This window comes from Psammomys obesus, unplaced genomic scaffold (assembly GCF_907164565.1).
Source record: "Psammomys obesus unplaced genomic scaffold, mPsaObe1.curated_primary_1811, whole genome shotgun sequence".
Classification (NCBI taxonomy): Eukaryota; Metazoa; Chordata; class Mammalia; order Rodentia; family Muridae; genus Psammomys; species Psammomys obesus.
The window spans coordinates 41,505,090-41,532,860 of record NW_026585504.1 but is presented as its reverse complement, the minus strand read 5'-3'; the positions used below and the strand labels follow the sequence as shown (position 1 = coordinate 41,532,860).

Below are 27,771 nucleotides of genomic sequence, written 5' to 3'. Positions count from 1 at the left end.
CACACACACACACACACACACACACACACACACACACACACACACACCTGTAAAAAAACATTTTTAAATGAATGTAAGACAAACCTAAGCTGTAGAAACCCTTACTCAAAAAGCAAAACAATTATCAACAAAAAGACGAACAATTGGAAAGACATGTTGGGCAGAGTGCTCGGGTTTTTTATTTGTTTGTTTGTTTGTTTGTTTTTTGTAATTTCCATTGTAGCTTAGATCCTGGATCTGGGTAGTTGTCTAATGCCATTAGTTCTGGCCAGAATTTATATACCTGCTCATATATGGGCTCCTCTGAACCATCCTACTTTTATTTATATATTTATTTTGGTTTTTGAGACAGGGTTTCTCTGTGTAGCTCTGGCTGTCCTGAACTCACTTTGTAGACCAGGCTGGCCTTGAACTCATGAAGATCTGCCTGCCTCTGCCTCTCGAGTGCTGTATGCTGGCCTCTAAACTATTTCTTAATCTTGGGGAAGCAGATCTGGCCTTGTGTGGGGAGCAAATACCAAAATTACAGACACTTTATTTTTGTATCTTGGAAGGGTACCACTTCTTCAAGGGAAGATTGGGACAGAAGCGAGACAGCTTTGTTGTCAAAAATGATTTACTCCTTCCCAAGATTCTGTCCTCATTAATTTCCTTAAAGCTGCCTGTCAGTTGATTAAAAGCCACTTCCGCTGCAATTATCTTAAAGTTGACTTCTGCGATGTAGCACAAAGCGCCTGTCCTCAAAAAGTCCCTCTCTTCAGAACATTGCAGAAAGGGGGAGGGGCAAGTTAAAAGTCAGAGGTGTCTCTGATGTGATTTGTCAGAGGAGGGGGGAACAAGATACAAAATTAAAAATAACATTAGAACTGCCGTCAAAGCTGTTCAGGAGAATTTTTCCATGACAGTCACAGCTCTGAAGGTCCCCACACACACCCCACAGTGTCTCTTAGGAGAATGGAGTCTGTACGACATTCTAGTCTTTGCATGAAAGAAAATTGTTCTATGCGCCTCCTAGAAGCATTAAGCTGAAACCCTTGGGACCCAGGGAGCTCTGAATTAAGAGTGTGTTAGGTTGGGGGTGTGGTTCAGTAGCAGAGTACTTACCTAGCATGCCAGCAGCCCTGGGGCTCAATCAACAGTAGTGAAAGGGAAGGCTGGATATGTTCTCACTACCACCTGCAGTGAGACTAGATAGCAGTTTGGAAACTGCTGAAACCAAGATCGAAGAGTGTTTTATAGGAGCTGGAGAGATGGCTCAGTGTTTAAGAACATTGGCTGTTCTTCCAGAGGACCCTAGTTCAATTCCCAGCACCCACATGTTTGGTTTGTAACTCAAATTCCAGTGGATCCAACATCCTCCCAAACATATATATGTATGCCAAACACCAAATGTACAAAAAAATAAATAATTCTTTAAGAAGTGTTTTCTAACAAAAAATAAAGGAAAAAATATAAGTTCACATTGGACCTACATTGTAAATAAGAAAGGTAGAAATTATTCTGTGAGACTGCAGAGTGGCTGTTGCATCTGAGGAAGGATCAGTGGCCAGGGGTGTTTTTAAAGAAATAGGTGGGATAGGTAGCCTTGGTGTTCCATGTGAGAAGAACTGAGTCAAGGTTTCAGTATACATTCAGGAATATGAGAGGGGGTCTTTTGGTGTGTCTCCATCACTTTCCTTCTCCACCCTCCACTCTCTGAATTAAATTTAGAATCTCTCTCTCTTTTTTTTTTTTTTTTTTCTGTCAAGGTCCACTTACTTGTTGGGTCTAGGAATATAGCCTCTGGTGCTTCCCAGTTTAATGCTTTGCTGCTGCTGCTCCAGTTTTTGTTTAGTGGCAGGGGTTGTTGTCGAGACCATCTTACAATGCAGCCTAGGCTGGCCTTGGACACTCAAACCTCCTGTTTCAGCTTCCCAGTACTGGGATCACCATATTGCTCACAACCACCTGTGGCTCTAGTTCCAGGGGGATCTGATGTCTTCTAGCCTTCTAGAGCACATAGACACACACAGACACACACACACACAAACACACACACACACACACACACAAATAAGTAACAAAATAAATTTTAAAAGGGGGCACTAGAGAGATGGCTCAACAGTTAAGAAGAGCACTTGCTGCTCTTCAGGAAGACCTGAGTTTAATTCCTAGTTCCCATGTCAGTTGGTTCACAACTACCTATAAATTCAGTTCTCAGAGATCCAACCCCCTCTTCTTGGCCTCTGAGGGTGCGCGCACACACAATTCATTCATTCATTTATTCACTCACTTATTTATTTGTTTGTTTGTTTGTTTGTTTATTGTGTGTGCGTGTGTTTAAAAAAAAAGACTTGAGCCAGCAAAATGGTTTATTGAGTAGGTTTGGCACCAAACCTAATGACCTGAGTTCAATCCCTAGAATCCACATGATGAAAAAGGAGATCTGACTCCCAAAAGCTGGCCTCTGACATATATTTGTGTGCCATGGCATACATGGATGCGCGCGCGCGCACACACACACACACACACACACACACGTTTAAAAAAATTTTAATTCACACTAAGAGTGTTGGGTGTAGCTAAGTGGTAGAGTGTTTGCCTAGTATTCACAAGGCCCTGGGTTTTATCTTTAGCACACAAAAGTAAACATGCAGGCCTTGAGGATAGCAAATGTAATTCAAGCTTCTTAGATTGGATTCTGGTGATGTAATCTTAGTGGTTGAACACTTGCCTAGCATCTGTAGAGTTATACATTAGGTCCCAGCACCACAAAAAGAAAGGAAACTAAAGTTAGGCCTGGTGAATCATGCCTGTGATCTAGCATCTCAGAAGTTGAAGCGGGGGGCGGGGGGGGAAGGGTTCAGGCCCCATCAGGCCTGTCTCAAAAAATAAAATATAATATGCTTTCCCCTGCCTGCCCTAGGATATGTGTTTCTTGGCCTTTAATAAAGGCGCCCCATCTATTCAATGGAAAGGACAGCTGTTTCTTGTTTTTTGTCATCTGCTTTTCACTAATCTTTCTCATCTTCCTAGAGAATTGATTTTCTTCTAATCACCTTCTCATAAAAACTTAAAACTTCCCTTGCTTTCTAGCAGGTTTTCCATCCTTATAGCCCTTTCTTCCTCTCAGCACCATGGTGTGCCTTTCACCTCTGCCAAGGGCCCTTCTCTCCTCCATTTCTCCTTTCTTGAACCACTTCAGTTGTGCTAAGGTGAGGCACACCCACCAGCTGCTCTAGACCTCCAGCCATCACTACATGGTCCCAGTTCAGCAGATGGTGTACTTAAAAGAACTACAGGGTTTTTTCAGCTTTTTACCTGGCTGGCTCTGAATGCAGTTTGTTGCTGAGCTTAACGGTCTGAGGGTTTTTTATTGTTGTGTTTGTTTGTTTGTTTGTTTGTTTGTTGACATGTAGTAGAAAGGAAGGGCCCTTGTTAAAGGCTATAGCATGTTTTTCTTGTGTTTGGGGACAGGCTTTTACAGAACCTAGGCTTCTCTGGAATGTCTTGTGTAGCTCCAGCAAGCCTCAAACTTGGAATCCTCCAGCTTCTACGTCTGTAATGCTAGGATTGTAGTTATGTACCACCATGCCCAGCTTTCTCAGAATTTTAAAGGTTTTCCACTGACCTTTCATTCTTTTCTATACTCTCCCTGAACTTTACTGAACTCTACTGAAGCTTGAGGAATGGATAAGCAGGCGATACAGGACTTGTGTTGGACCCTAGAAGTGGAGGAATCATAATCATCTTCTCCCTTAGAACTATAAAGATTTGGTGACCTGACCCATTCCCAGTTGATGCGCTGAGACTGCATGGGTGCTAAAATCTCTTCCTTACAGCATATTGAGTCTCATTTTCTTTATAGACAATAGACAAACTCAGAATGCTGTACTTCAGAAGTAGAGGTGTGCTGTTAAGCATCTGTCTTGTTCCAGGGCATTAGCTACAGCTAAAGTAGGTGAAACCAGGACTTTTCAGACATGAGTCAGTTCAGTTTTGTATGCACAGCATTTCCAGTTTTTCATAGTTCTCTTCCAGTGCCCACAAATTATGTTGTGTACCTCCTGGGAAGTCACTTTTGTCATGTGGTCATGGAGGTTGACAGACTACTAGGTTGACCTTTCACATCCCCTGAAGAATTTCAGGACACTTAAACAGTGTTAAGGAAACCTTTCTTTGAACCTTAACTGAGGCAAAGCTGTCCCTTATGTACACCAAATCAGATGCCCATCTGTGTAGATGGACTTGGTTCACAGATCCAGTCTCCACTGCAGTCTTGGAAGAGTCCCATAGCCAACCTGGTGTGTGGTTTAGCAGACTATGGCTGAGCTCACACATGGTTTGAGAGTAGCTGGAGCTGCCTAATATATGTCAATACTGGGGAAATTGTTGCCCAGATAATGTTCTCATCTCCAGGGCTTACTACTTATGAGACTTATTTTTTCTCATGAGGTGTACTGAGAGAACTTTAGCTTTGGCCAGGGAAAGGGGAGGAAAACTCTCAAAATATTCAGATTTTGTTGGATTCTCATTGCTAAAGGGCCTTTTGGTTGCACAAATGTCTGAAAGGACCCAAGAATCAGTAATCCCATCCTCTTCCATGTTCCAGGCATCTGTTTCCCTCTGGCAGTCTTGTACTCGTCTCCCTTCTACTCACACTCATGCTGCAGTACAGTGAAAAAGCAAGAGTTTATCAGAACACTGTAGACTGCTGTGCTCATGGGACGTTCTTCTGGCCTCCTGCCGCAAATTAGGAGTTAGCCTAATTTCTAAATGTTGCAGGTGGCAGGACCCTAGAGCTCACAGGCAATTGTGAGCCACCCCTTCACCTCTGCTTAAGGACTTACACTTGGGGGAGATAAGCCAGATTCAGAGGACAAATCTATGTTCCCATGACTCTTAGAGCCATGCTAGTTCTGAATTGTTTAGCAAGGCCTGAGAGTCTCAACCTTTAATTTTTAGTTCCATTGCAGTCCCTCTATCCAAAGCTCTGTCTGTCCTAAGCCAGGTTCACCTGTCATATTGGCCTTTTGGCCAATTTTATCCCCAAAGCAAGTTGCTATTGTATGAAGGAAATTGACAGTATTTGTTTAACCCCCAGCTGCAGTGACAGACAATAAAAGGTAAACTTGCAACATACAGTAGGTTTGCCTGATGCTCTTTCTGGTCTGGAAATTTTGTAGGAGAGGTTTGTCTTGTTTTAATTCTTTGCGGTTCCTATTAAAAAATTTCAGGTAATCCTTAATTGTCTGGTTTTCAAAAGCCTTAGCTTTTGAAAGAGCATTTTCCTCTTCCAAGGCCTTTGTTGGCCCTTCTCCATTTCCTAAAATTATAAGTCATTGTGCTTTTAGGGAAATTCTGTCATGAAGCCCCTACAGAGCTGCACAAGCCTGAGTCCCAGTGCTTCCTCACTGCATTCAACTCATTGAGACTAACACTCATCCCTCCTTAAACAGATTAAAAGGTCTTAGCCATAGTTGTGGAATCACAACCAAGCTGTCCTGTTAGTGTGTGTGCTGCATTGCATCTACCATGGAGCCTGTAAATTAGAAAGGACAACATTATCTTGGGGATTTTTGTGTGTTTTAAGATTTTGCTTGGGGCTGGAGAAGTGACTCAGTGGTTAAGAGCACTGGCTGCTCTTCCTGAGGACCTGGATTCAATTCCCAGCAGCCACATGGCAGCTCAAAAATCTCTGTAACTTCAGTTCTAGGGGATCTGGCACCCTCACACCAGTGCACATTAAATTAAATAAATAATTTAAAAAGAAATTAAAAAATATTTTGCTTTTATTTTTGATTATGTGTAAGTGTGTATGCCTGTGTGCAGCTGTCCACATAGGAGTACATGGACTTGTGAGGCTAGAGATGTCAATCCCCTGGAGCTGGTGTTACAGGCAATTGTGAGCCACCTGATATGGGTGTTAGGCACTAAACTTAGGTCCTCTCCAAGAATAATAGGCACTCTTGGCCACCAAGCCATGTCCCCAGTCTCCGCATTTCTTTATTTAAAGCAAAACTCTTGGTTAGGAACAAAGAAATGATAGTGCCGCCTGTGCTAGTCATCAGCGAGGTGTGTGAGTGTTCGTCAGCAGCTCGGAATGTGCTCAGGCCTCCTACCAGGTAGGTCTGTATGAGGTTAGCCAGGCCAGGCAGCCATGTTCTTGACGATTAGAACTGAAGCTCATAAATTCCACTGGACCTGTTTCCTCCTCCTCTTTTCTTTTCTTTTCTTTTTTTTTTTTTTTTTTTTTTTTAGATAGGATCTTATGTATATTCCAGGCTAGCCTCTGATTTAGAGCAGTCATTCTGCTTCTGTCTTTTAAGCACTGGGATTACAGTGTATGCCACTGTGCTTGATGTCATTGAGCTGTTTTTTCAGTTAGAAAATTTTGTGAGCCCTGGCTAATTCTTTGAGTTGTGTCTCAGGGGAAGGCTTAAAATATTGTAATAGATAGATAGATAGATAGATAGATAGATAGATAGATAGATAGATAGATAGATAGACAGATAGATAATTTACTTAATGTATATGGGTATATAATGTGTCTGCATATATAACTGTATACCACATGCATGTTTGTGCCCAAAGAAACCAGGAGAGGTTGGATCCTCTGGGACTGGAATTACATATGGTTGTGAGCCACCATGTGGATGCTAGGAATTGAACCCTTGTCCTCTAGGAAAGCAGCCAGTGATCTTAACCACCGAGCCATCTCAACAGCCCAGAATAGGGAGGTTTTTTTTTTTATTGTTGTTTTGATTTGGCTATTTGGGGTGTGTGTGTGTGTGTGTGTGTGTGTGTGTGTGTGTGTGTGTGTGTGTATGTGTACATGTCTACTTATTCCACAGCACACATACAGGCCAGAGGACAGCTCAGGAGTCACTTGTCTCCTGACACCTTCTGGGATATGAACTCAAATCCTGGTGTCAGGCCTGTGTGTAAGCACCTCTACCGGCTAAGCCATCTCAGTGGACCTTGATTTTGTTTGTTTGTTTTGTTTTGTTTTTGAAATAGACCTTCAATTTGTCTAGGATGGCCTTGAATTTCTGATCCTCCTAACTCAACTTCCAAGTGCTAGGATCTCAGATATGCTCAGTCATGACAGGCCAGGAGTTTCTAATAGAACAAGCACAGTTAGGACTCAAGGCAAAGCCAATTCTGTGCTGGTAAAGGCACATTCAACTACAGGACCATGGCAAAACTGTCCTGGAAGAGTGCCAGTAGCTGCTAGACACATTTCTCAGTGTCACACCTAAAAAGTTACTGATATCAGGATCCTCTCTATGACAATAATATGAAATATGTCTTGGTGAAGGCCTTTCTAGGCCCGTATTCTCAAATCCAAGACTGCTTAGTTTGAGCAGATTATAGAGGAGACCCTTCATGTGAATTTTTTTTTTTTTTTTTTTTTTTTTTTTTTTTTTTTACTTCATTGGAGTGGAGCATTGGAGCAGGTCACACATCATGTAGCCTAAGATGACCTCAGAGCTGGGGTCCTCTTGCCCAGCCTCAAGGGCTAGGCTTACAAGCATGCACCACTGTACCCACTCCAATGAGTGTAAAAAAAAACCAAAAACGTAACAAAGTTACTTTTTTTCTTTAGTCTCTTAAACTTTATTTTTGGGGCTGGAGAGATGGCTCAGTGGTTAAGAGCACTGGCTGCACTTCCAGAAGACCCAAGTTCAATTCCCAGCACCCACATGGCAGCTCCCAACTGTCTGTAACTCCTGTTCCAGGGCAATCTGACATCCCCGCATAAACATAAACATACATGCATTCAAACATCAATGTACATAAAATAAAAATAAATTAATTTAATTTTTTATTTTTAAGTGTTCATACAATATTTCAACCATATTAATTTCTCTTTCCCCTTTTAGTCTCTTACTAGAATAGTCAAAAAAATAATTATCAGCCAGGTGTGATACCATACACCTTTAATCCCAACACTCTGGAGGCAGTGGCAGGTGGATCTCTGAATTCAAGGCTAGCCTGGTCTACAGATTGAGTTCCAGGAGAGCTAGAGCTACCCAGAGAAATCCAGTCTTGAAAAACTAAAAGGAAAAGAAGAGCCAGGCACAGTGGCGCATGCCTATATTCCCAGCACTCTGGGAAGCAGAGGCAGGTGGATCTCTATGAGTTCGAGGCCAGCCTGGACTACAAAGTGCCTCTAGAACAACAAAACAACCAAAGCTGCACAGAGAAGCCCTGTCTTGAACAGAGAGAGAGAGAGAGAGAGAGAGAGAGAGAGAGAGAATTAACCAGTTAGATATGGCTGGTGTGAAATGATCATTGAACGCAAAAAATTCAAAGACAAAACCCTGTCTCGATGATGATGGTGGTGGTGGTGATGATGATGTTTTAAATTATCAAACTATCCTAATTTCATATATGTGCATTCTTTCTGTACTCTCAGCTGTCCTGCCTCTGTCATCCCTAAAATGTAAAGGGAGAGAAAGTTCATCCCTATTTATCCCTATTTTACAGTTTAAAAACCAGGGAGGCTAGAACAAAAGCAGGAAGAAATGAGAAGAAACCAAAGACATGAGTCTGAACTCCTGTCCTTTTAAAGATCCTAGATACAGGTTCCTGGCAACGGTATCAGCAGCTACCATTTATAAGCTTTTGCATGCCAGACAATTTTTATGTCCCTCATTTTTTAAATTTCCCTAGTTATTTGAATGCACATACTTTGGTGTTGGGGCTGGTTGGCTGATCCTGTGTCCCCCACTCCCCGGCCATTTGCAATACTCAGCATGAAACCTAGGGCTTTGGCATGCTAGAGTGCTCAGCTATTGAGTACATTATATCTCAGCTTTCTTTTTGGTTTTTGTTTTCTGTTTTTTTGTTTTTGTTTTTGTTTTTTAAGGTAATGTTACATAGCCCAGGCTAGTTTTTAATTTTCTGTAGCCAAAGATGACTGGTTATCCTGTGTCCACCTCCTAAGTGCTAACTTGCCAGGCCAAGTTGCTGTGGTGCTGAAGCTGAGACTCAGGGTTTCTTCATGCATGCTTAGGCAAGCACTCTACCAATTGCTGTATCTCCAGACTTGAATGTTGGAGGTTTCTTTCTTTCTCTCTCTCTCTCTCTCTCTTTCTTTCTTTCTTTCTTTCTTTCTTTCTTTCTTTCTTTCTTTCTCTTTCTCTTTCTTCTTTCTCTTTCGTTCTTTCTTTCTACTTCTTTCTCTCTTTCTTTTTCTTCTCTCTTGCTTTCTTTCTTCACTTTACATCCCTATTCTAGCCCTCTCTCTCTTCTCCTATTCCCACCCTTTCACCTTCTTCTTTTCCACTTGCCCTTCTCCTCAGAAAAGGGAGATTTTTAAGCAGAGATCTAGACATGTTGTTATGTAGTCACATCAGGGTTCAAAGTTAAGTCCAAGCAAATGTTCCTCTCTTTCATTTCTTTCCTCCCTGCCCCAATGTCTGACCAAAGGTGCTTTTGAAATGATTCTCAGGTCAATGTCAGAGACCTTGTGGCTGGATTTCCTTGATTCAACCCAAACTCTAGATGCAGCCAGGTCGCCCTCGGGACAGAGTAGCTTGGGAAGACAACTAATGTCACTGAAAGGGAAAGTTTTGCTTTTGAAAAAGGAGATCCATCTAATGGTGGTTTATATAAGCCAGAAGGCAGTCATGTACCTGCAAGTTGAAAATTCCCCTCTGCCTTGCTCCCCACATCTGAATATACCTTTTCGATTTCCTTAACAATAGCAGTTTTAACAGTGCTTTTAATTAGATGAATTAAGAATGTTCTCTGATGTTATCACCCCCTCCCGCCCCCCTATCACCTCCAATTCCCTATTGCTGTGAGAGATCCGGGGTTTCCATAGTAACAATACTACCAGCCCAGGTTGCCTTTCGCTGGTTATGCTGGTCAGAGGAAAGTTGTGGCCATTCTTTTCCAGTGTGGTGGGCTGTGGGTAGGCCTTTTCTGGTCCCGATGTCAGAGCAAAGAGGTGAGGAGCTAAGAGGCTGAGAATGGAAGTGTGCTCCTAAAAGACACCTAGCTCTCTGGAAAGTAACAGGGCTCCCACTCCTCTTTCCCCAGGGTCTCAGATATGAGTTGAAAGTCAGCCTATTCCTAGCCTAAAGTCTCCTTCCTACCTTGTGGTTAATTTGATCCTCCTTGGATTTTGTTATTTTTGGTAACAAGTTGTTTCTTTTCCCATTCTCTTCTCTGTCTCCCACACAGAGAGTTTTCAACGTCCTTTACCCCATGCCTGCTGACCAGCGGAGACATGTCAGCATCAACTCTGCCCGTTGGCTACCTGAGCCAGGGCTTGGTTTGGCCTATGGCACCAACAAAGGAGACCTGGTGATCTGCCGACCAGAGTGAGTTGCTCAAGGAGCGGGTATGGACACTATCTGAACAGAGGCCTAGACGAAGTATTACTCACTTGTAGGCGTGGCCAGCCAGGTAGGGCCTTTTACACAGACAATCCATATCCTGCTAGAGAAGTATTGGAGGTAGTACATGAAGGAGATGAGCAGAAGGATGAAGTTCAAAACAAGCCTGGACTACATAAGGAGACCCTGTTTCAAGAAAGGGGGAGCATCCTCTGTATTTTCATGTTGTTCCCTGCACCACAACTTCCCAAGCTGCTTAAAGGACCTTCTCTCAAGGGAGAGTTAGCTCTTCATTCCAAATGCTGTCCAAAAGACTAATTTCATAACTAGGTGTGGTATGGGACCTGTATAATCCCAGCTACTTTGGAAGATGAAGCAGGAGGATCATGAGTTCAAGTCTAGCACGGGTTACATAGTGAGATCCAATTTCAAGGTAGCAGAGAGCTGAGAATGTGGGTCAGTGGTCGAGGCTAGGATATGTAAGGTCTTATGTTCACTCTCTGGCACTGCCAAAAACAAGAAAAACAGACACTTCAGTGATTGCTTTCTTGAATCTAGACAGTGTTGTATTTTCCTTTGTTGTTTCTTATTATCTGGCTTCCTAATAAAGTCAAGTCCCCTCATGCAAAAGAATAGATATCAAAGGTCTTTTTTAAAAACTTTTTTTTTTTGGAAAAAAATCAACAAGTGATCTTATGTTTATATAAATGCAACAGACAGTAACTTATGAACTAAAATTGAAGCTGGGCATGGTAATGCACACTTAATCCCAGCACTCAGCAGAGGCAGACAGATTTTTGTGAATTCGAGGCCAACCTGGTCTACAAAGTGCATTCCAGCACAGCTAAGGCTGTTACACAGAGAAAGCCTATCTTGAAAAACCTAAAAAAAAAACAAAGAAAAAACAAAAACAAGCAAGCAAGCAAATAAATAAAATTGGGAATGGAGAGATGGTTCAGTAGGTTAGGTTCTCAGTACTTGCATGGAGGTTCACAACCATTTGTAACTCTAGTTCCAGAGGATTTGATTCCCTCTTCTGAGCCTCATGGATACAAGGATACACATGTATATACATACATTTGCAGACAAACATACGAATAAAATAATATATTTTATTATTTTGTTTTCTTATAAAATTATAAAATGTAATGGTATTTTGATACAATTATATGTAATGAAATAAAATTTTAAAACATAGGCATAAGATAAATAAATAAAACCAATTGGTCAGGCTACTGATCTCCAACGGACTGTTTCTGTTCCTGCTCTGCTCCTTTTTACTAGAAGCTCAAGCTCACTCGAGCGAAAGCAGATTGAAAAGCTCCATGTAAAGTCACAGTGCTAATTACCTGGCTCTGAAGCATGGAGGGAAGGGGAGCAGGAGCATGGCTGACCTAACGACACCCTTTTTTCTTGCTCTGGCTTTTTAGAGGGTAGAAGTCTCTCCAGGCACCTACTCCGGACCCTGGAGTCAGCCTCATTTATTGTCGCTTTCTAGGCCCAGCCAGATGGGGAGTGTGAAGCCCTGCTTCACTGCAGAGCAGGCTGATTGCTGCAGGGGACACTGTGGGGTTCCAGCTGACTAAATGCCACTTCTGTCTCCAGGCTGCCTAATGCTGTTCTTCACCTGGTGCAGTCTTCTAGAGTGCCGTACAGACCAGAGTGCAAAGTTGCTGGCCTTGGGGAATACCCGTGTTACCTGTATTTCTCTTTATTTTATTCTTTGGAGACAAGATCTTAGGTATTCCAGGATAGCCTCAGAATTTCTGTGTCACCAAGGAGGATCTTGAACTTCTGATTCTCTTGCCTCCATCTTTCAGGTGCTGGGATTATAGTCATGTGCCATCACACCTAGTGTATGTTGTACTAGGGATTAAATCCAGGGATTTGTACATTAATTTGCTAGGCAAGCACTCTTCAACCGATACACCCCCACTTTCCACACTGTTTTTGTGCTTTGATAGGGCTGTGGTGTTTGGATCAGTTGTTGTGGTCTGGTAGGTGACTGACTAGTGATTGACCCTGTCAGCCCTCAGCTGAGTTAGGACAGTGGCACCAGGGAGAGAAAACTTGCTTCATTAGAACCAGCAGTACCTTTGTTCCACCCTCCCCAAAAACGGCTGCTGTTTAAGTCTGACCCAGTGAAGCTGCTCTTGGAGCAGGGAGAGAACCTTGTTCCGGCAGCTACTTGTTCCTAAGTTTCTGTGTACAAGAAGCCTCTCTCACAACTTCCTGTGTCTTTCTAAAAGCATAGCCTAACTCCTTTGAGCCATTTTTAGTCCAGACGCTGGACCCAGCACCTTTTGCTCTTACTTTGTACTCTCTTTGATCCAGGATCTGTGTGAGTTCTCAACTACTTCTTTTTCCCCAAACCATAAGAAGCTGGTTATCTTATTTCTATTCCTTAGAAACTCCTAAGAAAACCCTAGTAGACATTTTTTTCCAAAATTGGTATAAGATTCCAGACTAATTTTATTTATACCAGCACTATAGTTTATAGGCCTGTCTTTTCCTATTTTCCAGAGACCTCTGTCTTCCATAGTTTGGTTTTATCTATGGCTCCCACCACTTACCTTCGTCCTTAGCCCTCTTCCTTTCAAAGTGATCTACCCTCCCAGAGGCACTCTAACCCAGTTTGTTGTCACCCCACCTCCCAGATGTCATGTCTCAAACCCTAGCCCACGTATTTGGTGTGAGTCACAGACTCCTCAGCCAAACATGAAGGTGGCTCTGGCCTCTATTTTCTCTCTCCTCCCCATATGTCGTCTTCAGCATCCCAGAGTCTCAGTGAGCCTAAACCATCTTGGGCTCCTAGGCGCTCAAGCCTCTTCCCTAAATAAAATGGACATTGGACCATTGGACGGTCCTCTCCCAGGCTAAGTGGAGGTAGCTTAGACCACCAATTTTGATTCTGCTATTTATTCTGATTTCTTGGAATCTTGTGGCCTTAAGACAGGAAATTTAGGGTCTCGTATAAATTTGGCATGGATGAGACTTAGACTTAAGTTTTTCAAAGTTTCCCCTAGATCTCATTATGCAGTCAAGGCCTATTGACCTTGACACATATTGTAGTCTAGACTCCCTCAAATTCCCCATCACAGGCTCTTTCTGCTATGCTGGGCTTAAAGCTCAGCCACCTTCATATCTTTTATTTTTACTTCAGGCAAAGTAAGAAGGTTATCACTTTTCTACAGCCTCTCTACAAATCACTGTTAGAATTGGGTCTCTGAATTTTCCACTCCAGATCTCTTCCCTATAAATAATATTTAACCCTTTTCCCATCAAAAATCCCTCCAAAACTAGGTATAGTAGTGCATGTCTATAATCCTAGCACCCAGGTGGATAAGCAAGAGGATTGTTTTCAGTTTGATGCTACCTTGTCTTAAGTTTGAAGCTACCTTGAAGCTTCCCAAGGCTGATGGCCTGAGTTTAGTCTCAGGACTCTCATGGTAGAAGGAGAGAATCAGTTCCCTGAAGTTGTCCTTTTGACTTCAAATGAATTTCACGTGCACACATACACAGAAAAAAAAAAATTTAAGAAAGCAACATACTCTCTCCTGCATAAAAATATACCATAGGGACACACCTATGCTTTTTATGACTCCTTAAGACTCTCGGTCCTATTTGGTGAGTCAGGTGACTGGTGCATTAGAAAATAGGAGAATAAGACAGTGTTGACATCCATGATAGGCCTCTTGCCTAGACTAAAATCAAATAAATAGAGAAGTAGGAGCTCAGAGTGCTGGTCTGTTTCATAGGCAGCTGGGTAAGGCTTGCTGTCTGTCCCTGTGTGACGCAGTTCCTTGGCACACCCATTCCCAAGGGCACAGAATCCAGCCCACCAGCTGGGCCAAGATTGCAGCCCTCTCCAAAACAGGTGGTTGTCTGCCTTTGTCCAGGCACAGGCAGCTGTGTTGCATTTTCTGCTGTCAATGCTGCTCTTGATTCTTTTCCATTGTCTCAGTCTCAGCATTCTTGCCAAGCACAAAGACTGGGAACAAGTTCCTTGGGTATCTCTTGGTGGTTGTAAAGTCCTGCTTGACAGTAGACAAAAGCTTTAAAGAATACCCTATCCTGCCCTGGGAAAGAACTCTTAGGATAAGTGAAAAGATTATCTCTTGAGGACCTGTATGAAGCTGTCACACCATGGTGGCTGATAGCTCAGTAATCTCCTTCCTCCTTCCTGGTAAGGAGGTGTACCTCACTACTTCCAAGCTGTTGCTGTTGTGCTTCTGCTGATTTCCGGCCCAGCCAACACCACTGATCCTCGCTGTGGGTGTAAAGGACCACTGGTTTCATGGGTTCTCCTTGTGAATGAGGGTGGGGGGCGGTGTTACTAGACCACTGCTTCCAGAGTAGCTCAGGCAGGATAGAGATTGGCAGGAGAGAAGGAGCCTGAGTGTGGAGCACCCGGAACCTTGGCCAAGGATGGCACTCTTTACAAAGCCTCAGCTCTGTCCCTCAGAAGGAGCTACCAGTGTAAACGGTAATTATAATCAAGTATTATTAGCTAAGGAGGGCAAAGGCAAATTTGGAATGAAAAAGGGAGCCAGAACTGCCACAGAGACTCTATCCTTCATGCTAGCCAGGAGGGCCAGGTGCCAGCTCTTTCCCTCACCATAGAGATGGTACAGATAAATGCCAGTCTTCCTGTTGGAAATAGTCCTGAGACACAGCCCTGAGACCAACAGATAAAGAGTGTTTTCAAGAAGTTGGGAAGTTAAGAGCCACAGATTGTGTGGGCAGAACATGGGACCACTGGGAAGGGAAAGCTGGCTGCTCTTCCTTCCACTCAAGATGCCCAGGAGGGCCCCAGCAGCGAGACTGATTGAGCCACACCCAGAAGCACAGCTTAGAGAGGCTGCTGAAGAGAGTCCGGGTGCTGTGGAGAAGTCCATTTCAAACACTGGCCTTGTTGACCTTCTCAGTCTTTATCCCTCTGTATGTTTGTCCAGCTCCAAGGAAGAACCTAGAACAAACAGTGACTCAGTTATCCTTACCCAGTCCCTAGAAAGAAAGAGCTGGCTGGAAACCATTCTTTTAACTTAAAGGCAGAATCAGTGACATTTAGTCACCAGAGAAGGGTGTCTTCAACTCTGATCCGTTATTACAGGACCCAGATTTGGAAACAAGTCCAAAACTTGCCTTGTCATTGTCAGGCTCACTGGCCACAGAAACAGAGCAGTATAGGCAGATCTCAAACTCAAGTCTTGGCCTCCCAAATTCTAGGATTATAGGTTTGTACCTGTAATCACACACCCAGCTGTGATCCCTGTTATAAGTAGCCCAGTCCCGGGCTTTAAAGGAACAACACGTGCTGCCTAATTGGAATATTTTGTGGGGGTCCTTGGCATCTGGTGTCATGTTGATGGTCCCAGAACAGACTGGTTCTTCTGAAGGTTCCTTTCTGAGCTAGGAAGAAGGTTCTTGGTCACGCGGCATGTGGTTTGTTGTAGGTTGATGTGAACAGTTTGTTGTCACTAACTAGCCCTGAGTAACAGGAATTACAGAGGAGGGATTTGGCAGAGCCCCACATGGTATTGCAGCCTGTCAATAAATCTTGACAAGTTTGTAAATCAAAGGCTTCTTGGCAGTTGGCTTCACATAGACATAATGCAGCCAGGATTTGCTCACCAAAAAGTGCTGTTTTAGGCCCTGCAGTTTGCGTCTGGCCATTTGCCTTTCCCTAATACAAGGGTACCTCTCACCTTTGCCCTCCAGTAGCCTTTAGATCCCACAGAAATAACTCTGTGAAGAGGGGTCTGAATAAAGAGTTCAGTGAGCATGAGGTCTGCAAGCAGATAGAGCAGAGAAAGAGAAACCTCTACCTGGAATGATAGGCTCTATACAACTAGATCTGTGCTGCCTTCTACACAGGCAGCCCAACCTCCCATTGCAGTTCTCTCTCATCTAGGCCTCTGTTGACTCATCAGGATTAGAAAAGAAGCCCCTCATAACTTTCCCCAAACCCTCCTTCTTCTGGCTTCTTTCATCATTTGTTCCCTGGGGATGTTCTGTTGTCAAAGGAGGGTGATGGTGCAGGCCCCAGGTTGCAAACTGACATACTAGAGTATGTCATATTCTACTTAGTCTGCCTTAGCAAAACACACAGACCTGGTGGCTTAAACAACACAGGTTCATTTTCTTACAGTTCTGGAGCCTGGAATGTCAAGAGCAAAGTAGAGGTTTTCTGAGAAGATTAACTTCCTTGAGTATAGATGCCTACCATCTCACCATGCCATCACTGTGTTTCTAAGAGTCTCTCTCTCTCTCTCTCTCTCTCTCTCTCTCTCTCTCTCTCTCCCTGTCTCTGTGTCTCTGTCTCTCTCTCTTCTTATAAGACCATAGTTCTATCAGGTTAGGACCCATCCTGAAGCCTCCCTTAACCATGTCTACCTCCTAAACAGTGGTGTTGGAGCTAAAAATATAAAGTTGAAAGAACAGAGCTCTTTAAGCCCAAGCTCTTCAAGAACTTGACTTTCTTACTTGTTCAGGAGCACTGTGAGATGTTTTAGATATCACTTAGGCTGTTACTAGATGTAATTAGTAAATGTAAAAACTGTTGTTTAGTTGGTTATATGGTTATCAGTGGGTGAAGATACCTGACTCCATGCCATAGGAGTCATATGATAGAAGGAGAGAACCAACTCCCCACACATTATCCTCAGACCTTAACATGCCTACCGTACCATGTGAAATACACACACTGTACTAAATAAGTATTTAATAAATATGAAGTGCTTGTTTTGTCTTAGGAGGTTGGAGAGATGGCTCAGTTGCTGTTCTTTTTATTTCCCTTTTTAATTGAAAATTATTTTGTTTTGTTTGTTGTTGTTATTATTATTTGTTTTGTTTTGTTCTTTTGACACAGGGTTTCTCTGTGTGATCCTGTCTGTCCTGGAACTCACTCTGTAAAGCAGGCTGTCCTGAAACTTAAGAGATCCACCTGCCTCTGCCTCCTGAGTGCTAGGATTAAAGGCATATGCCACCACTGCCTGACGGGAAAGAAGATTTATGCAATATATTCTGATCACACTTTTCCTTTCTGCCAACTCTTCCCAGATCCTCTCAACTCATCTAATTCCATCAACTTCATGCCTTTTCTTTTTCTCTCCTAAAAAAAGAAAGAAAAAACAGTAAACACATACACATAAAACCACATAAATGGAAACCAGAATATACAAGCAAAAGACCAGTAAGATAAAATTATGCCCAAACAAAGCAAGGTGAGAAAAACATCTACAAGAATGCAATTGAGTTTGTTTAGTGTTGGCCCACTACTCCTGGCATGAGGCACGACCCTGAAGTATGGTCAGTATTATACCCAGTGAAATTTCATTGGAGAAAATCAATTTTTTCTTTGCAAGCAGGTATCATTGTAGATGGCTTCTTGGTTAGAAGTGGTAACTCATGTCCATGTTCTTCTTTTAGCCTTGGAACCCCATGTAGTCTAGGCTAGCCTTGAATTCTTGATCCTTTTGCCTCTATTTACCAATTTGCTAGCAATATAGGTATTTACCATTCTGCCTGGGTAGGGAGGGATCTTGCTATGCAAGGCAGTCTGTTTGTGGTGATGTGTCCTGGGCCTTATCCATGCTAGAGAGGCACTTTGTCAGTACTGAATCCCCAGCAGCAGTTCTCTTTAGTCCTATATTTTCATGTAGGATTGTAGCTTTTGGTGACAAGTCAGTGTAGAGAGATGAGTGGTCACTGCTTCCCTCTGGCATGGGGAGAAACTGCCTGATAAGACTTGGCAGCCCAGAGAACTCAGCAGCAAGCAAGACAGCTTGCCTGTCTTGCTGACTCTGGTCAAGAAGGCTCTAGGTCTAGAAAAGAAAGTGGCATGGCCATTCCACTCCAGGCAGATAAGATTGTGGAGGAACCTCCATTCTTCCTCATGGCCCCTTGGCAATAGGAAAAGACTCAGGGGCACACACATCTGCTTTTGAGAACTGAGTGATCTCTTCTGGCAGCTGGCTATGGCACATGCTCTCCAGTAAGTCTCTTATTCACTCTCTGTACCATTGTGTTTCTGAAGGATACTTGGAACCTGCTTCGTATCTGGTATTGGTGTTATTTATTGCCTCTTTGCTCCAAGGAGAAACCTATTGAAGGCATTTGGGATATTCAGGATATCTGAGGTGCTTTAATCTTGAGCACTTTAATGGGGGAGCTATCTGGACGTGGTCTCCTTTCCGGATGGACCACCCCACCAAAGTCCCCAAGCCCAGGACTTGTCAAGAATGCTTAACCACCTCTCTAATACCCCTCGCCTTTTATTTCTCACCTTTCCCAATGGATCTTCAGGGCCTTAAACTCTGGTATTGAGTACTACTGGGACCAGCTAAATGAGACGGTCTTCACTGTCCACTCAAACAGCAGGAGCAGCGAGCGGCCTGGGTAAGCTAAATTCAAAGGAGTTGTCCTGTGTTTGAGGGTCTCTGGGTCTTTGCTTAACCATTGATCTGTTCTTTGCGTTCATTGATCTGTTACCTGTCTTAGGCTTTTGCATACAGTCGCAAGAAAACTGTGGCTAAAGAGATTGCTCAGTAGTTGGGAGTGCATGCTGCTTTTACAGAGGACCTGAGTTTGGTTTCCAGCACCTCTATCAGGCAGCTCACAAAACACCTATAGTTGCAGGTCCAGGGAGACCTGATGCCTCTGGTCTCTGTGGGCACTCCCATCTGCACTCCCATGCCCACACCCATACATAGATACATATATCCAATAATTACAAAAGAAGACAAAATCCTTGCCCTTATCATTTTATTATAGAGCACATGCTTTCTCTCATTCTGGCCATGGTGTCTGGGAACACTTGGAATGGGAATAAAGGGCCCAGGAGAAAATGCTGCTCCATGAAATCTGCTCATTTGCCCACAGGGAATTGGGGAGTGAGGTATCGCTATCAGATGACTAGGCCACAGGGACCAAGCTGCTAATGGCTGTAGCCTGGGGTCCACTGAGAATAGGAATCTGACACTGATTATCATTTTCACTTAATCCACTGGTGAAACCTGGGACATGGTAAAAACAAAATGCTGGTTCAGTGGGAGACTTAAGGCAGGTCCTGTTTCCTGTAGGGATTGCAGGGCCAGCTACATCAATAATCACAGAAGAAGCTAAAAGTGAGTATTTGGTGAGTCTCAGAAGTCTGGGACTCAGTTTTGCTATCTGTCCTAGACTCAAAATCTTTGTCTAAGAAATAGCCAAAGAAAGGCGAGCACTAGCCTTGGACCCTGGCCTTACTTTTAGGTAGCTGTGCTCCCAACCTAAAAGGCTTTTTTCATAGCTGCCATAAGGATGTGTTTGTAGTATCATGGCTTTCCCTTCTTAGGCTGCAGGCCTGGAACACGTATGGAATCCAAGAGTTTTGTAAGGGACCGCATCCCAAGTCCTTCCTGACTTCAGTCTCTTTTTCACTTTAGAACCAGCAGAGCCACGTGGAGGACAGACAGAGACATGGGCTTGATGAATGCAATTGGGTTACAGCCTCGGAACCCTACAACCTCTGTGACGTCTCAGGGCACGCAGACTCTGGCCCTCCAGTTGCAGAATGCCGAAACACAGACTGAGAGGGAGGAAGAGGAAGCAGGTACAGCATCCTCAGGTCCTGGTGAAGGTAAGAGCCTTGAACAGCTAGCAGGGGACATTTGACAGGAAATCATCTGCGTTCTCAGGGAGAGTTAGACATGTGCTCCTGGAGGACCCCGGCTGTTTACCAAAGAGTATGCATGGAAAGAGGGGGAGTGCTCTTTCCAGAACCAAGCCAGGTACCTGTCCCCTAGCTTATCTCCCCCCAGCTAGCATGGCATATTGGTACTGCTGCAAGTGAGGTTCTTTTGAGACAGTGTTTTGATGCTCTTTATATGGCTGGCATACCAGCAGTCCTTCCTTTCACCTACTTCAGGTATGACCCTGCCAGCCCCAGCCATGGCTCTCTGCTGGCCTCACACATTTAAGAACCAATTAGCACTTCCCAGTGGTAGGGCTCAAGCCACTTTGGAACCCATCAGCAGCTGTGTTAAGCAGGCTGTTCTCACTCTCCTCACCTCCTACCTCCAGCCCCCTTGCTGCTCCTACCTCCAAACAAGGCAGTATCTAAACAGACTTTTTCTAGGTCTTGTCGAGCCATTTGCTTGAAAGACCATGGAAGGAGAAGCCCTGATGTGCATCAGGCCAAGAGTAACAAATTTGCTTATGTTGCCTCCAGGGAATGGCTTTCTACACTGCAGCTCTCCACGGGGCACTTTCCTTTTCCCTGCCATGAACTGAAATGTTCAAAGTTAAATCCCTTTTTGGTCTGCAGCCTAACCCATCTTCTACATCTGAGGCCCAAGGCTCTTTGTGGAGTAGAAACCCCTTGCTGGGGACATGAGCAGCTGGCAGTATTAGCTGAACCAGCCAGCTGCAGCTTTGAGGCTCAGTTAGGGGGAGACAGATGAAGTCTCATTCAGCCATCTCCAAGCCCATTTTTGCAAGACTCTGAGCCACCCTGGAGTCTGTGAGTCTTAGAGGCCTGGATCCTAAGTGCTTAGGAAACCACTACTTCAGCAGAGCCAGAAAGTACTCTCAGCAGAGGCAGTAGCCTCTAAGAGGACCGGATGAGGCAAATGTTAGGGAGGTGTACCTACAAGGAAGAGATTCTAAGAGTGAGCCTCCATCCTTCCCCTTAGAGCTTGGAGTTCAGTGATATTAAACAACTAACACCTAAGCAGCTGACAACTTCAGTGTGACAGGGATCTTGGGAGGGTCGAGTAAGAGTCAGGACTTATCTGTGGGTCTGGGAAACATTCCAGAGGAAGTGGACCTAAGCTGAGTCCTTGGGATGAGCTTCAGTTAGAATGGGCTGGCAGGGGCATTTCAGCATGTGCAAAAGCACCGAGTTAGAAACTATGACATGCAGACAGAGGCAGGTGTTGGTTTGAGGCCATCCTGGCACATGCCGAGAACTGCGGCTACCTGTATGAGTAGGAGTGCTTATAGGAGTTCCAGGTGGAGGGGTGTCTCTGCCCCAGAGGTGGAGTGCAGCAGCGGCTCTGTGGGTAGGGTTTGCTGCTGAGATGTGTACCCTCTGGTGTCTCACCTCCCAAAGGATCTTTTGTCTTTGCCTTGCTGTTTCTGGACTAACCTTTATTTCTTCTTGTTTGGGAGTTGGGGACCTAGGGTAGGTAGAAGGGTAGAAGCTGTCTTTTTCAAGCCTTGGGGACTAGACCCTCATTTCTTGGCCCCTCCCCATCCCTGGCTTCCTTAAAGCAGAACAGGTAATGGTGGAGATGCTGGCCGAGAATCCCGCCAGGCAGGAGCAGCAGGAGTCCTGGCAGCGTGGGGAGGGAAAACCCCCATGCTTCTGTTTTTGGCCCTGCAAACTTCTCTCAGAGCTCTGGACCTCCCATCCATCTTTTCCATGAATAGTAGCCCCTTTCAAAAATAAACAGGAAAGGGAAGTATAGGTTGCAGGGGGCGGTGGTGAGAAATTGGTCACTAAGTGTCTCTTCTGGAACCTTGTACCCATGGAGCTTATCCCATGGCTCTGATGCTTGCTGGGGAGCCAGTTGTCAGTGTTCTTCTTGCCTACACTTCGTCATCCAGAGTCAAACACAGCAGCTCCTTCCTCCTGGAGTTGACTGAACTGGTAGCCAGGTCTCCAGGAACATGCATTGGAGAAGGCTCATTGAGGTTAGCCCTTCTGGGCTTGGCTTTACACACCCCCTACTAGGGCCTATATTTGTTAGTTAACCAGGTCTGGTTGTGGTAATTGTCCTGTAGCTAGCCTTTTAAGCCCAACAAAAGCAAAGACTCTTGTTTCCCAGTTTAGCTAATATGCTTCCATTTTCTTTTTCTAAAAATCTGAGGGTTTAGGAGTGTAGCTCAGTGGCAGAGCACATGTGTAAGGTCTGGTTTAGTCGCCTGCACTCCCACCTCTACAAACAACTAAAATCCCTTCAACGCATCTAAGACTTTGAGAAGCTCTCCACAGGGACATTTGTTCATTTGTGCTTGTGCTTGTCAGGCTCTAATCAAGACCTTTGAGCTGCTGTAGGACTTGAGTGTGACCATTATGGAAGAGCTAGAACACAGCACATGCGTGCACATTATGTGTATACACACATACACACACAGAGACACAAATGGGGACTGGTTGGGGGTACACAGTTTCTAGTTCCTTTTTCTTTTCTAGGGAATAAAACCCCCAGAATTAAATACAGTTGAAAAGCATTATGGAAAGTTGCTGATCCCACCTGTCTTCTGTGTTCAAAACGTACCTTAGAACTTGCCAAGGAAACAGTCTGCCAACAGCACTAAACCCATCTTCTGTTTCTTAAGCTCAAAAAGAAATACTTTAGCTACAGGGGAGGAGGCAGAGAGTTACCCGCTGTGGTCACCATTGCTCTTGGATTCATATCCATTGGGTTTTAGTATTTCTTTTCTCTTGAGACTGTGGCAGCTGCCTCTAGTGGCTCTTAGCCTCAGCTTATGTTCACACTCAGCCCCGGAAGCCAGTCCTCTGTACATCTCTCCATCTCCCACCCAGTATTTTTTAACGTGCACTTTGTCTCACATTGTGTGAGACACTGTGAACCCAAAGATTTTAGAAACAGAATCACATGGATCACATAATGAAACCATTATGTCTCATCCCTCAAAGGACAAGCCCATAAGGGAAATAGACATAGAAAGATTCCTCCAGAAGGAGAGTAAGAGCCAGTTTTCAGAGTCTCTTTGGTAGGGAGCCCTGTATGCAGCATAGGGACCCATTTTTAGTCATCCTTACATGTATTTGGCAAATCAACATTTCATCCCAGACCATGTGTTACACTGCACAGAGATGGTGAGATCTCCGGAAGGTCCAGCAGCAAGAGATATTGTAATCACTAGTAACTGAGTCAGAATGCCAACTGTTATAGCCTCTACTCTTGGGTGAAAGATGTGGAATTTATACTGATCCTTGAACCTGAGTTGACTTGAGACTGAAGGGATGAGTGAGAGCTTGTAGAGTGTCTCAGTATGCACAAACAGAGAGCATAGCTGGGTCAGCTTTAGTAAAGACTGTTGTGTGCACTGGATAGGTCAAGAGGCATGGTCAAGAAAATGACAAAGGACTAGTCAGAAGGTCCTCAGCTGTCAAAGAGACTTTTGAGAGCCCTGAAGCTGCTGAGCATTGAGCAAGATGTAGACTTAACCAGAGCTCAGTTAACTAAGAGTTAATAGTAGCCTGGCGGTGGTGGCACACGCCTTTAATCTCAGCACTGTCGAGGCAGAGGCAGGAAGATCTCCGAGTTCAAGGCTAGCATGGTCTGTGGAGTAAGTTCCAGGACAGCAGGGCTACACCAAGAAATCCTGTCTAGAAAAAAAGAAAACAGAAAAACAGAACCGTAATGACAACAGCATGGAGATAGGCTGGAAAGAGAAAAGGGAATCTGTTAAGGGTGGGGGCGAGCTGTGGACAAACAGCAGAAGAAGACTGAGTCTCATACTTGAGTGCTGGCCACAGGGCGCTCTGGGGCTGAGCTGTGTAGCAACTTTGGGATCGAAGGTAGCTTTTCCTCCCTGGAAATAACCACTGGGAAGTTCTGGGAGTTGAACAGACACGGTTGACATGATGGGTTCAATGCCCATAAACCCCAGGCCAGCCAACTGCAGATCCCCAAGGAGCAAGAGAGTTTCTCGGAGAGCGTTTGTGAAGCAGTGGAAATTGTCTGGAGCATAGGAAGGTCCCCAAGGGCAGTTCACAGATAGAGGTATCACTGAGGCCTTCCCTCTTGCCCTGTCCTGCTGTCTGAAGGCTTAGCTCTTGGGACTCAGAGCCCTTCAGGTTTTTTGTCTTCCGAGTGCAGAGCTGAAGCTTACCTGTTCAGGGCAAAGTAGGGGTGGGCAGCTGTCCTGGGGGTTAAAGAGCAGTTTCCTGGGGACCTCAGGAAAAGCGAGCTGGATAAAAGCCAAAGCCCAGGCATAGTCCTCACTGCTTAGTACTGAGGAAATTGATCAAGACATAGAGGAAGATACGAGCAGGTACCTGCCAGCTTCCATGCAGGAGAAGTGGGGCCTTAGAGCTAAGTCATGACATTATGAAGGTGGCTGGCCTGGAAGTCTGACTCAAATAAGCAAGCACAGAAAAGACTCAGGGCAGAGGACAAAGAAAACCTTGTAAATAGATATTGACAAGTAAGCTTGAAATAAATAACTCATCCATGAGTACCCCAAAACTGAAGAATCTGCCCAAACTGGGCAGGACAGCCAAAGGAAACAAACCAGCACATTGGTGGAGCTATGCCTGGCTTGGCAGGTGGGATCCTTGACTGTAGCTGCTCAGTTTGGTGAGGAGTAGGGAAGACTTGGGGTATAGTTGCCTCTGCTGCCCTAGGTGCCAGCTGTCTGGACTAGTATTTCCTCTCCAACATTATGCAAATGCTAAGGGTCTCAGCCAAGTCCAGCCAGCCACCAAATGAACAACAGAGCTGTGATTTGACTCAAAATCATGTTTGTTCTTTCAGGGAATGTCCAGGTCTCATGGGGGAATAGACCCATGCTCTCCCTACCTAGAGCTTCAGGTTGGAGTCACAAGTCTAGGTTGGCAGTTGGTTTTCTCTGGGGAAATATGTTATCAGGCATGCAGCCCAGGGAGAGCAGTAACTAGGGGATAATGCATGCAGAACTATGGGTAAAGGGAGAGGAGAGGAGACAGAACTTCTAGAGAGCAGTTAAACTCAGCTCCCTCCCAGGCTTTTAGAAGATAACAAAAACAGGGCAAACCGAAGGAAGATAATGTTGTGAAAAAGCATGGCAGACTGCCTTGAAACCACACCCTGCAGGGTGCTTGTTTCATCCCAAAGACTAGGTGGCATGTTGCATTTCAGGACCAGGCATGGAAGTCATCCCAGAGAGGGAGAGAATAGACAAAACAAATGGTTTGGTCCTCTGCCTCTCCCTCTGCCTCTCTTCAAAGCAACCTGCACTCTGAAAGGGGCTAAAAGGGTTAATTAAAGCCAGCTCTGCCTCTAAACAGTTGCATTGCCTGGCCATTCCCTCCCCAGTGAGAGGTATGAACAGTAGTCCTTGGGGCTCAGCTTGTTCTTCTTTTAGGACTTCACTTTTCACAATGGTGGAATCTTACTCCTGTTTTTTGCCTAGAATCTCCCAACATCTGCTAGCTGCTGCTGCTTGGCTCAGGCGCAGACCAGCCACTAACTACCTTCCTCTGCTTTGTTCCTTCCAGGCGAGGGCTCAGAATATGGTGGCAGTGGGGAAGATGCCCTCAGTCGGATCCAGAGGCTAATGGCTGAGGGTGGAATGACAGCTGTGGTACAGCGAGAACAGAGCACCACCATGGCCTCCATGGGTGGCTTTGGCAACAACATCATCGTTAGCCACCGTATTCACCGCAGCTCCCAGACAGGCACAGAGTCAGGGGCTGCTCGTACCTCCTCGCCCCAGCCCTCCACCTCGCGGGGACTGCTCTCAGAACCTGGGCAACTGCCAGAGAGAGGTCTAAGTCCCCAGACAGCCTCCTGGGACCAGCCTAGTACCTCTGGGAGGGAACCACCCCAGACAGCCTTGCCCTCTTCCTCTCCTGTCCCCATTCCAGTCGCCCTTGCCAGCAATGAGGGACCAACCATGCACTGCAATGTGACCAATAACAGTCACCTTCCTGAGGGTGATAGCAGCAGCCAGGAGGAAGCTGCAGGCCCTAGTGGGGAGCCACGGAACCGGTAGAGACAAAACCAGACACTGGTACCTCCCCTCAAGCTGCTGAGCAGAAGCTGGACCTCACAGCTGGCTGGGAACTGTATACACAGAAGAGCTGATGCCTGCATCGAGGAACAGGAATAATGAGAGGGTGGGGCATGGAGCCACTGGGTAAGGGGCAGTCCAAGGGGCAAGGCTGGCCTAGGGTACAAGACCCCTCCAGGATCTGGAGCCCAGAAGAGCCACATTGCTGGGTTGGAGTGAATGAAGAAGCAAGTGGTAGTCTCTGCCATGGATCCCCCCCCTTTCTCCTAGGATCACTGGCCTAGGGGACTCAGCCCTGGGCAGGATCCCCAGTCTTCCAGATCTACCACACCATCCTGGACACAACAGTGGGACAGTTCTTCCCTGTCCACCACTCGGGACAGAACCACCAGGAGCAGAGGAGCAGCCTTCCCCCTCCCCCAATTGCTCTGTCTCTGAACCTTCCAGAGTCCCAGCCTCTCTTTATCCTCTCGGCCCACAGAGACATAAAAGTCAGACCTAGCTTCCATGTGGGGGACTTCCTACACTCACAAGTGAGGATACCTGGAGTGAAGGAAGCAGCCTGCTTGCCTGACACAGGATGGAGTCAATGCACAGTGGTGGACAGGTCCTCAGGAGTGGGGGGTGTAGGCTGGCCCGCCCCCAGCTTGTCCACCAAGCTCCCCCCTCCCTAAGGCCCTCCATGCAGCACCTATGGGTGTCAGTATTACCTAAGCCTAGGCCAAAGCCAGTCCAAGGTTGGAGGGAGGAGATTCCAGGTCAGAATGTGAGGTCTTGGTCTGTGATTTGAGGTGTTGCATGTGGAACCCTGAACTGTATGTGTAGTTTTTAGTGGAGAAATCAAGGCTCTAATCATTTTGTTTTTAGTATGAAAATGTGATTTCCTTTCTGTTTGTCACTCATCATAGAAACGTTTTGGTGGGAGGAGAGGGGATAGTGTACTGCTAATGAGGGAGACACCAAAGATCTACATCATTAAAATGATGACATGCCCCTCGACAGGCTCCTGCTTGTTTCTGTGGAAAGGGGAGGAGGGAGAAGGGTTTGGGAGTTGGGTGTGGAGGGCATCAAACTGGGTGGCCTGGCTTTCCTGGGCATTTCAGTGGACCTAGTACAGGAGTACTCTCTGACCCATTAGCCCAAGTCAGCTGGTTGAGTTCTGCTTCTTAGGACCTGATGCAGATTGGGGCAGCTGGCTAGTTCAGAATGATGGAGGGGGTCATCCTGATGGCTTCCTACCCAGGACTGTGGGCTCGGAGTGACAATTGGGTAACCAATAGCTAGACTTTCTCTCTCCAGTCATGGAGGCCACTGTAGCAAGTTCTGGGCAGCTGGGAGGGGACTGTGGGCTTGTTCTGTAAGTACCCTTGAAGGAGCCATTGTTGGGTGGTAGACCTGCCCCATCCATGGGTCTTTGCTTCTTCAAGTGCCAAGCCAGTTTAGAGGGTAAGAGAGGCCTTAAAGAGGAGTAATAGAAAACCTGAGTAACACTGGGATACTTGTCAGCAACCTGGACTACCACAGGCAGGGTACTGGCAGTCGTCTAGAAGGAGGTGGAGGTAGGACAGTGAGAATTAAGGTTCTGTCACAACAGAGATGAGACCAAAAGTGGGCAAGCAATGACAAAACTGAGGTGCTGTGAACTGTATCTGCAGTCCACTGCCGAGTGCCCTGCCAGTGAACTTTGTCAGTGGGCATCCACCAGCTG

The 27,771-nt window shown here is 45.3% G+C and overlaps 1 protein-coding gene across 1 annotated transcript in view; it reads left to right on the top strand.

Moving 5' to 3' along the window:
• The window catches only part of Ambra1 (autophagy and beclin 1 regulator 1), a 151,365-nt gene extending 124,305 nt beyond the window's left edge, over window positions 1-27,060 (top strand). Inside the window, exons 11-14 of the mRNA XM_055602937.1 lie at window positions 10,177-10,316; window positions 18,639-18,731; window positions 19,760-19,953; window positions 25,549-27,060. Coding sequence (XP_055458912.1) covers window positions 10,177-10,316; window positions 18,639-18,731; window positions 19,760-19,953; window positions 25,549-26,045 — 924 coding nt within the window. The 3' untranslated portion in view covers window positions 26,046-27,060. The remainder of the gene's footprint in view (window positions 1-10,176; window positions 10,317-18,638; window positions 18,732-19,759; window positions 19,954-25,548) is intronic.
• The last annotated feature ends 711 nt before the right edge of the window (window positions 27,061-27,771 follow it).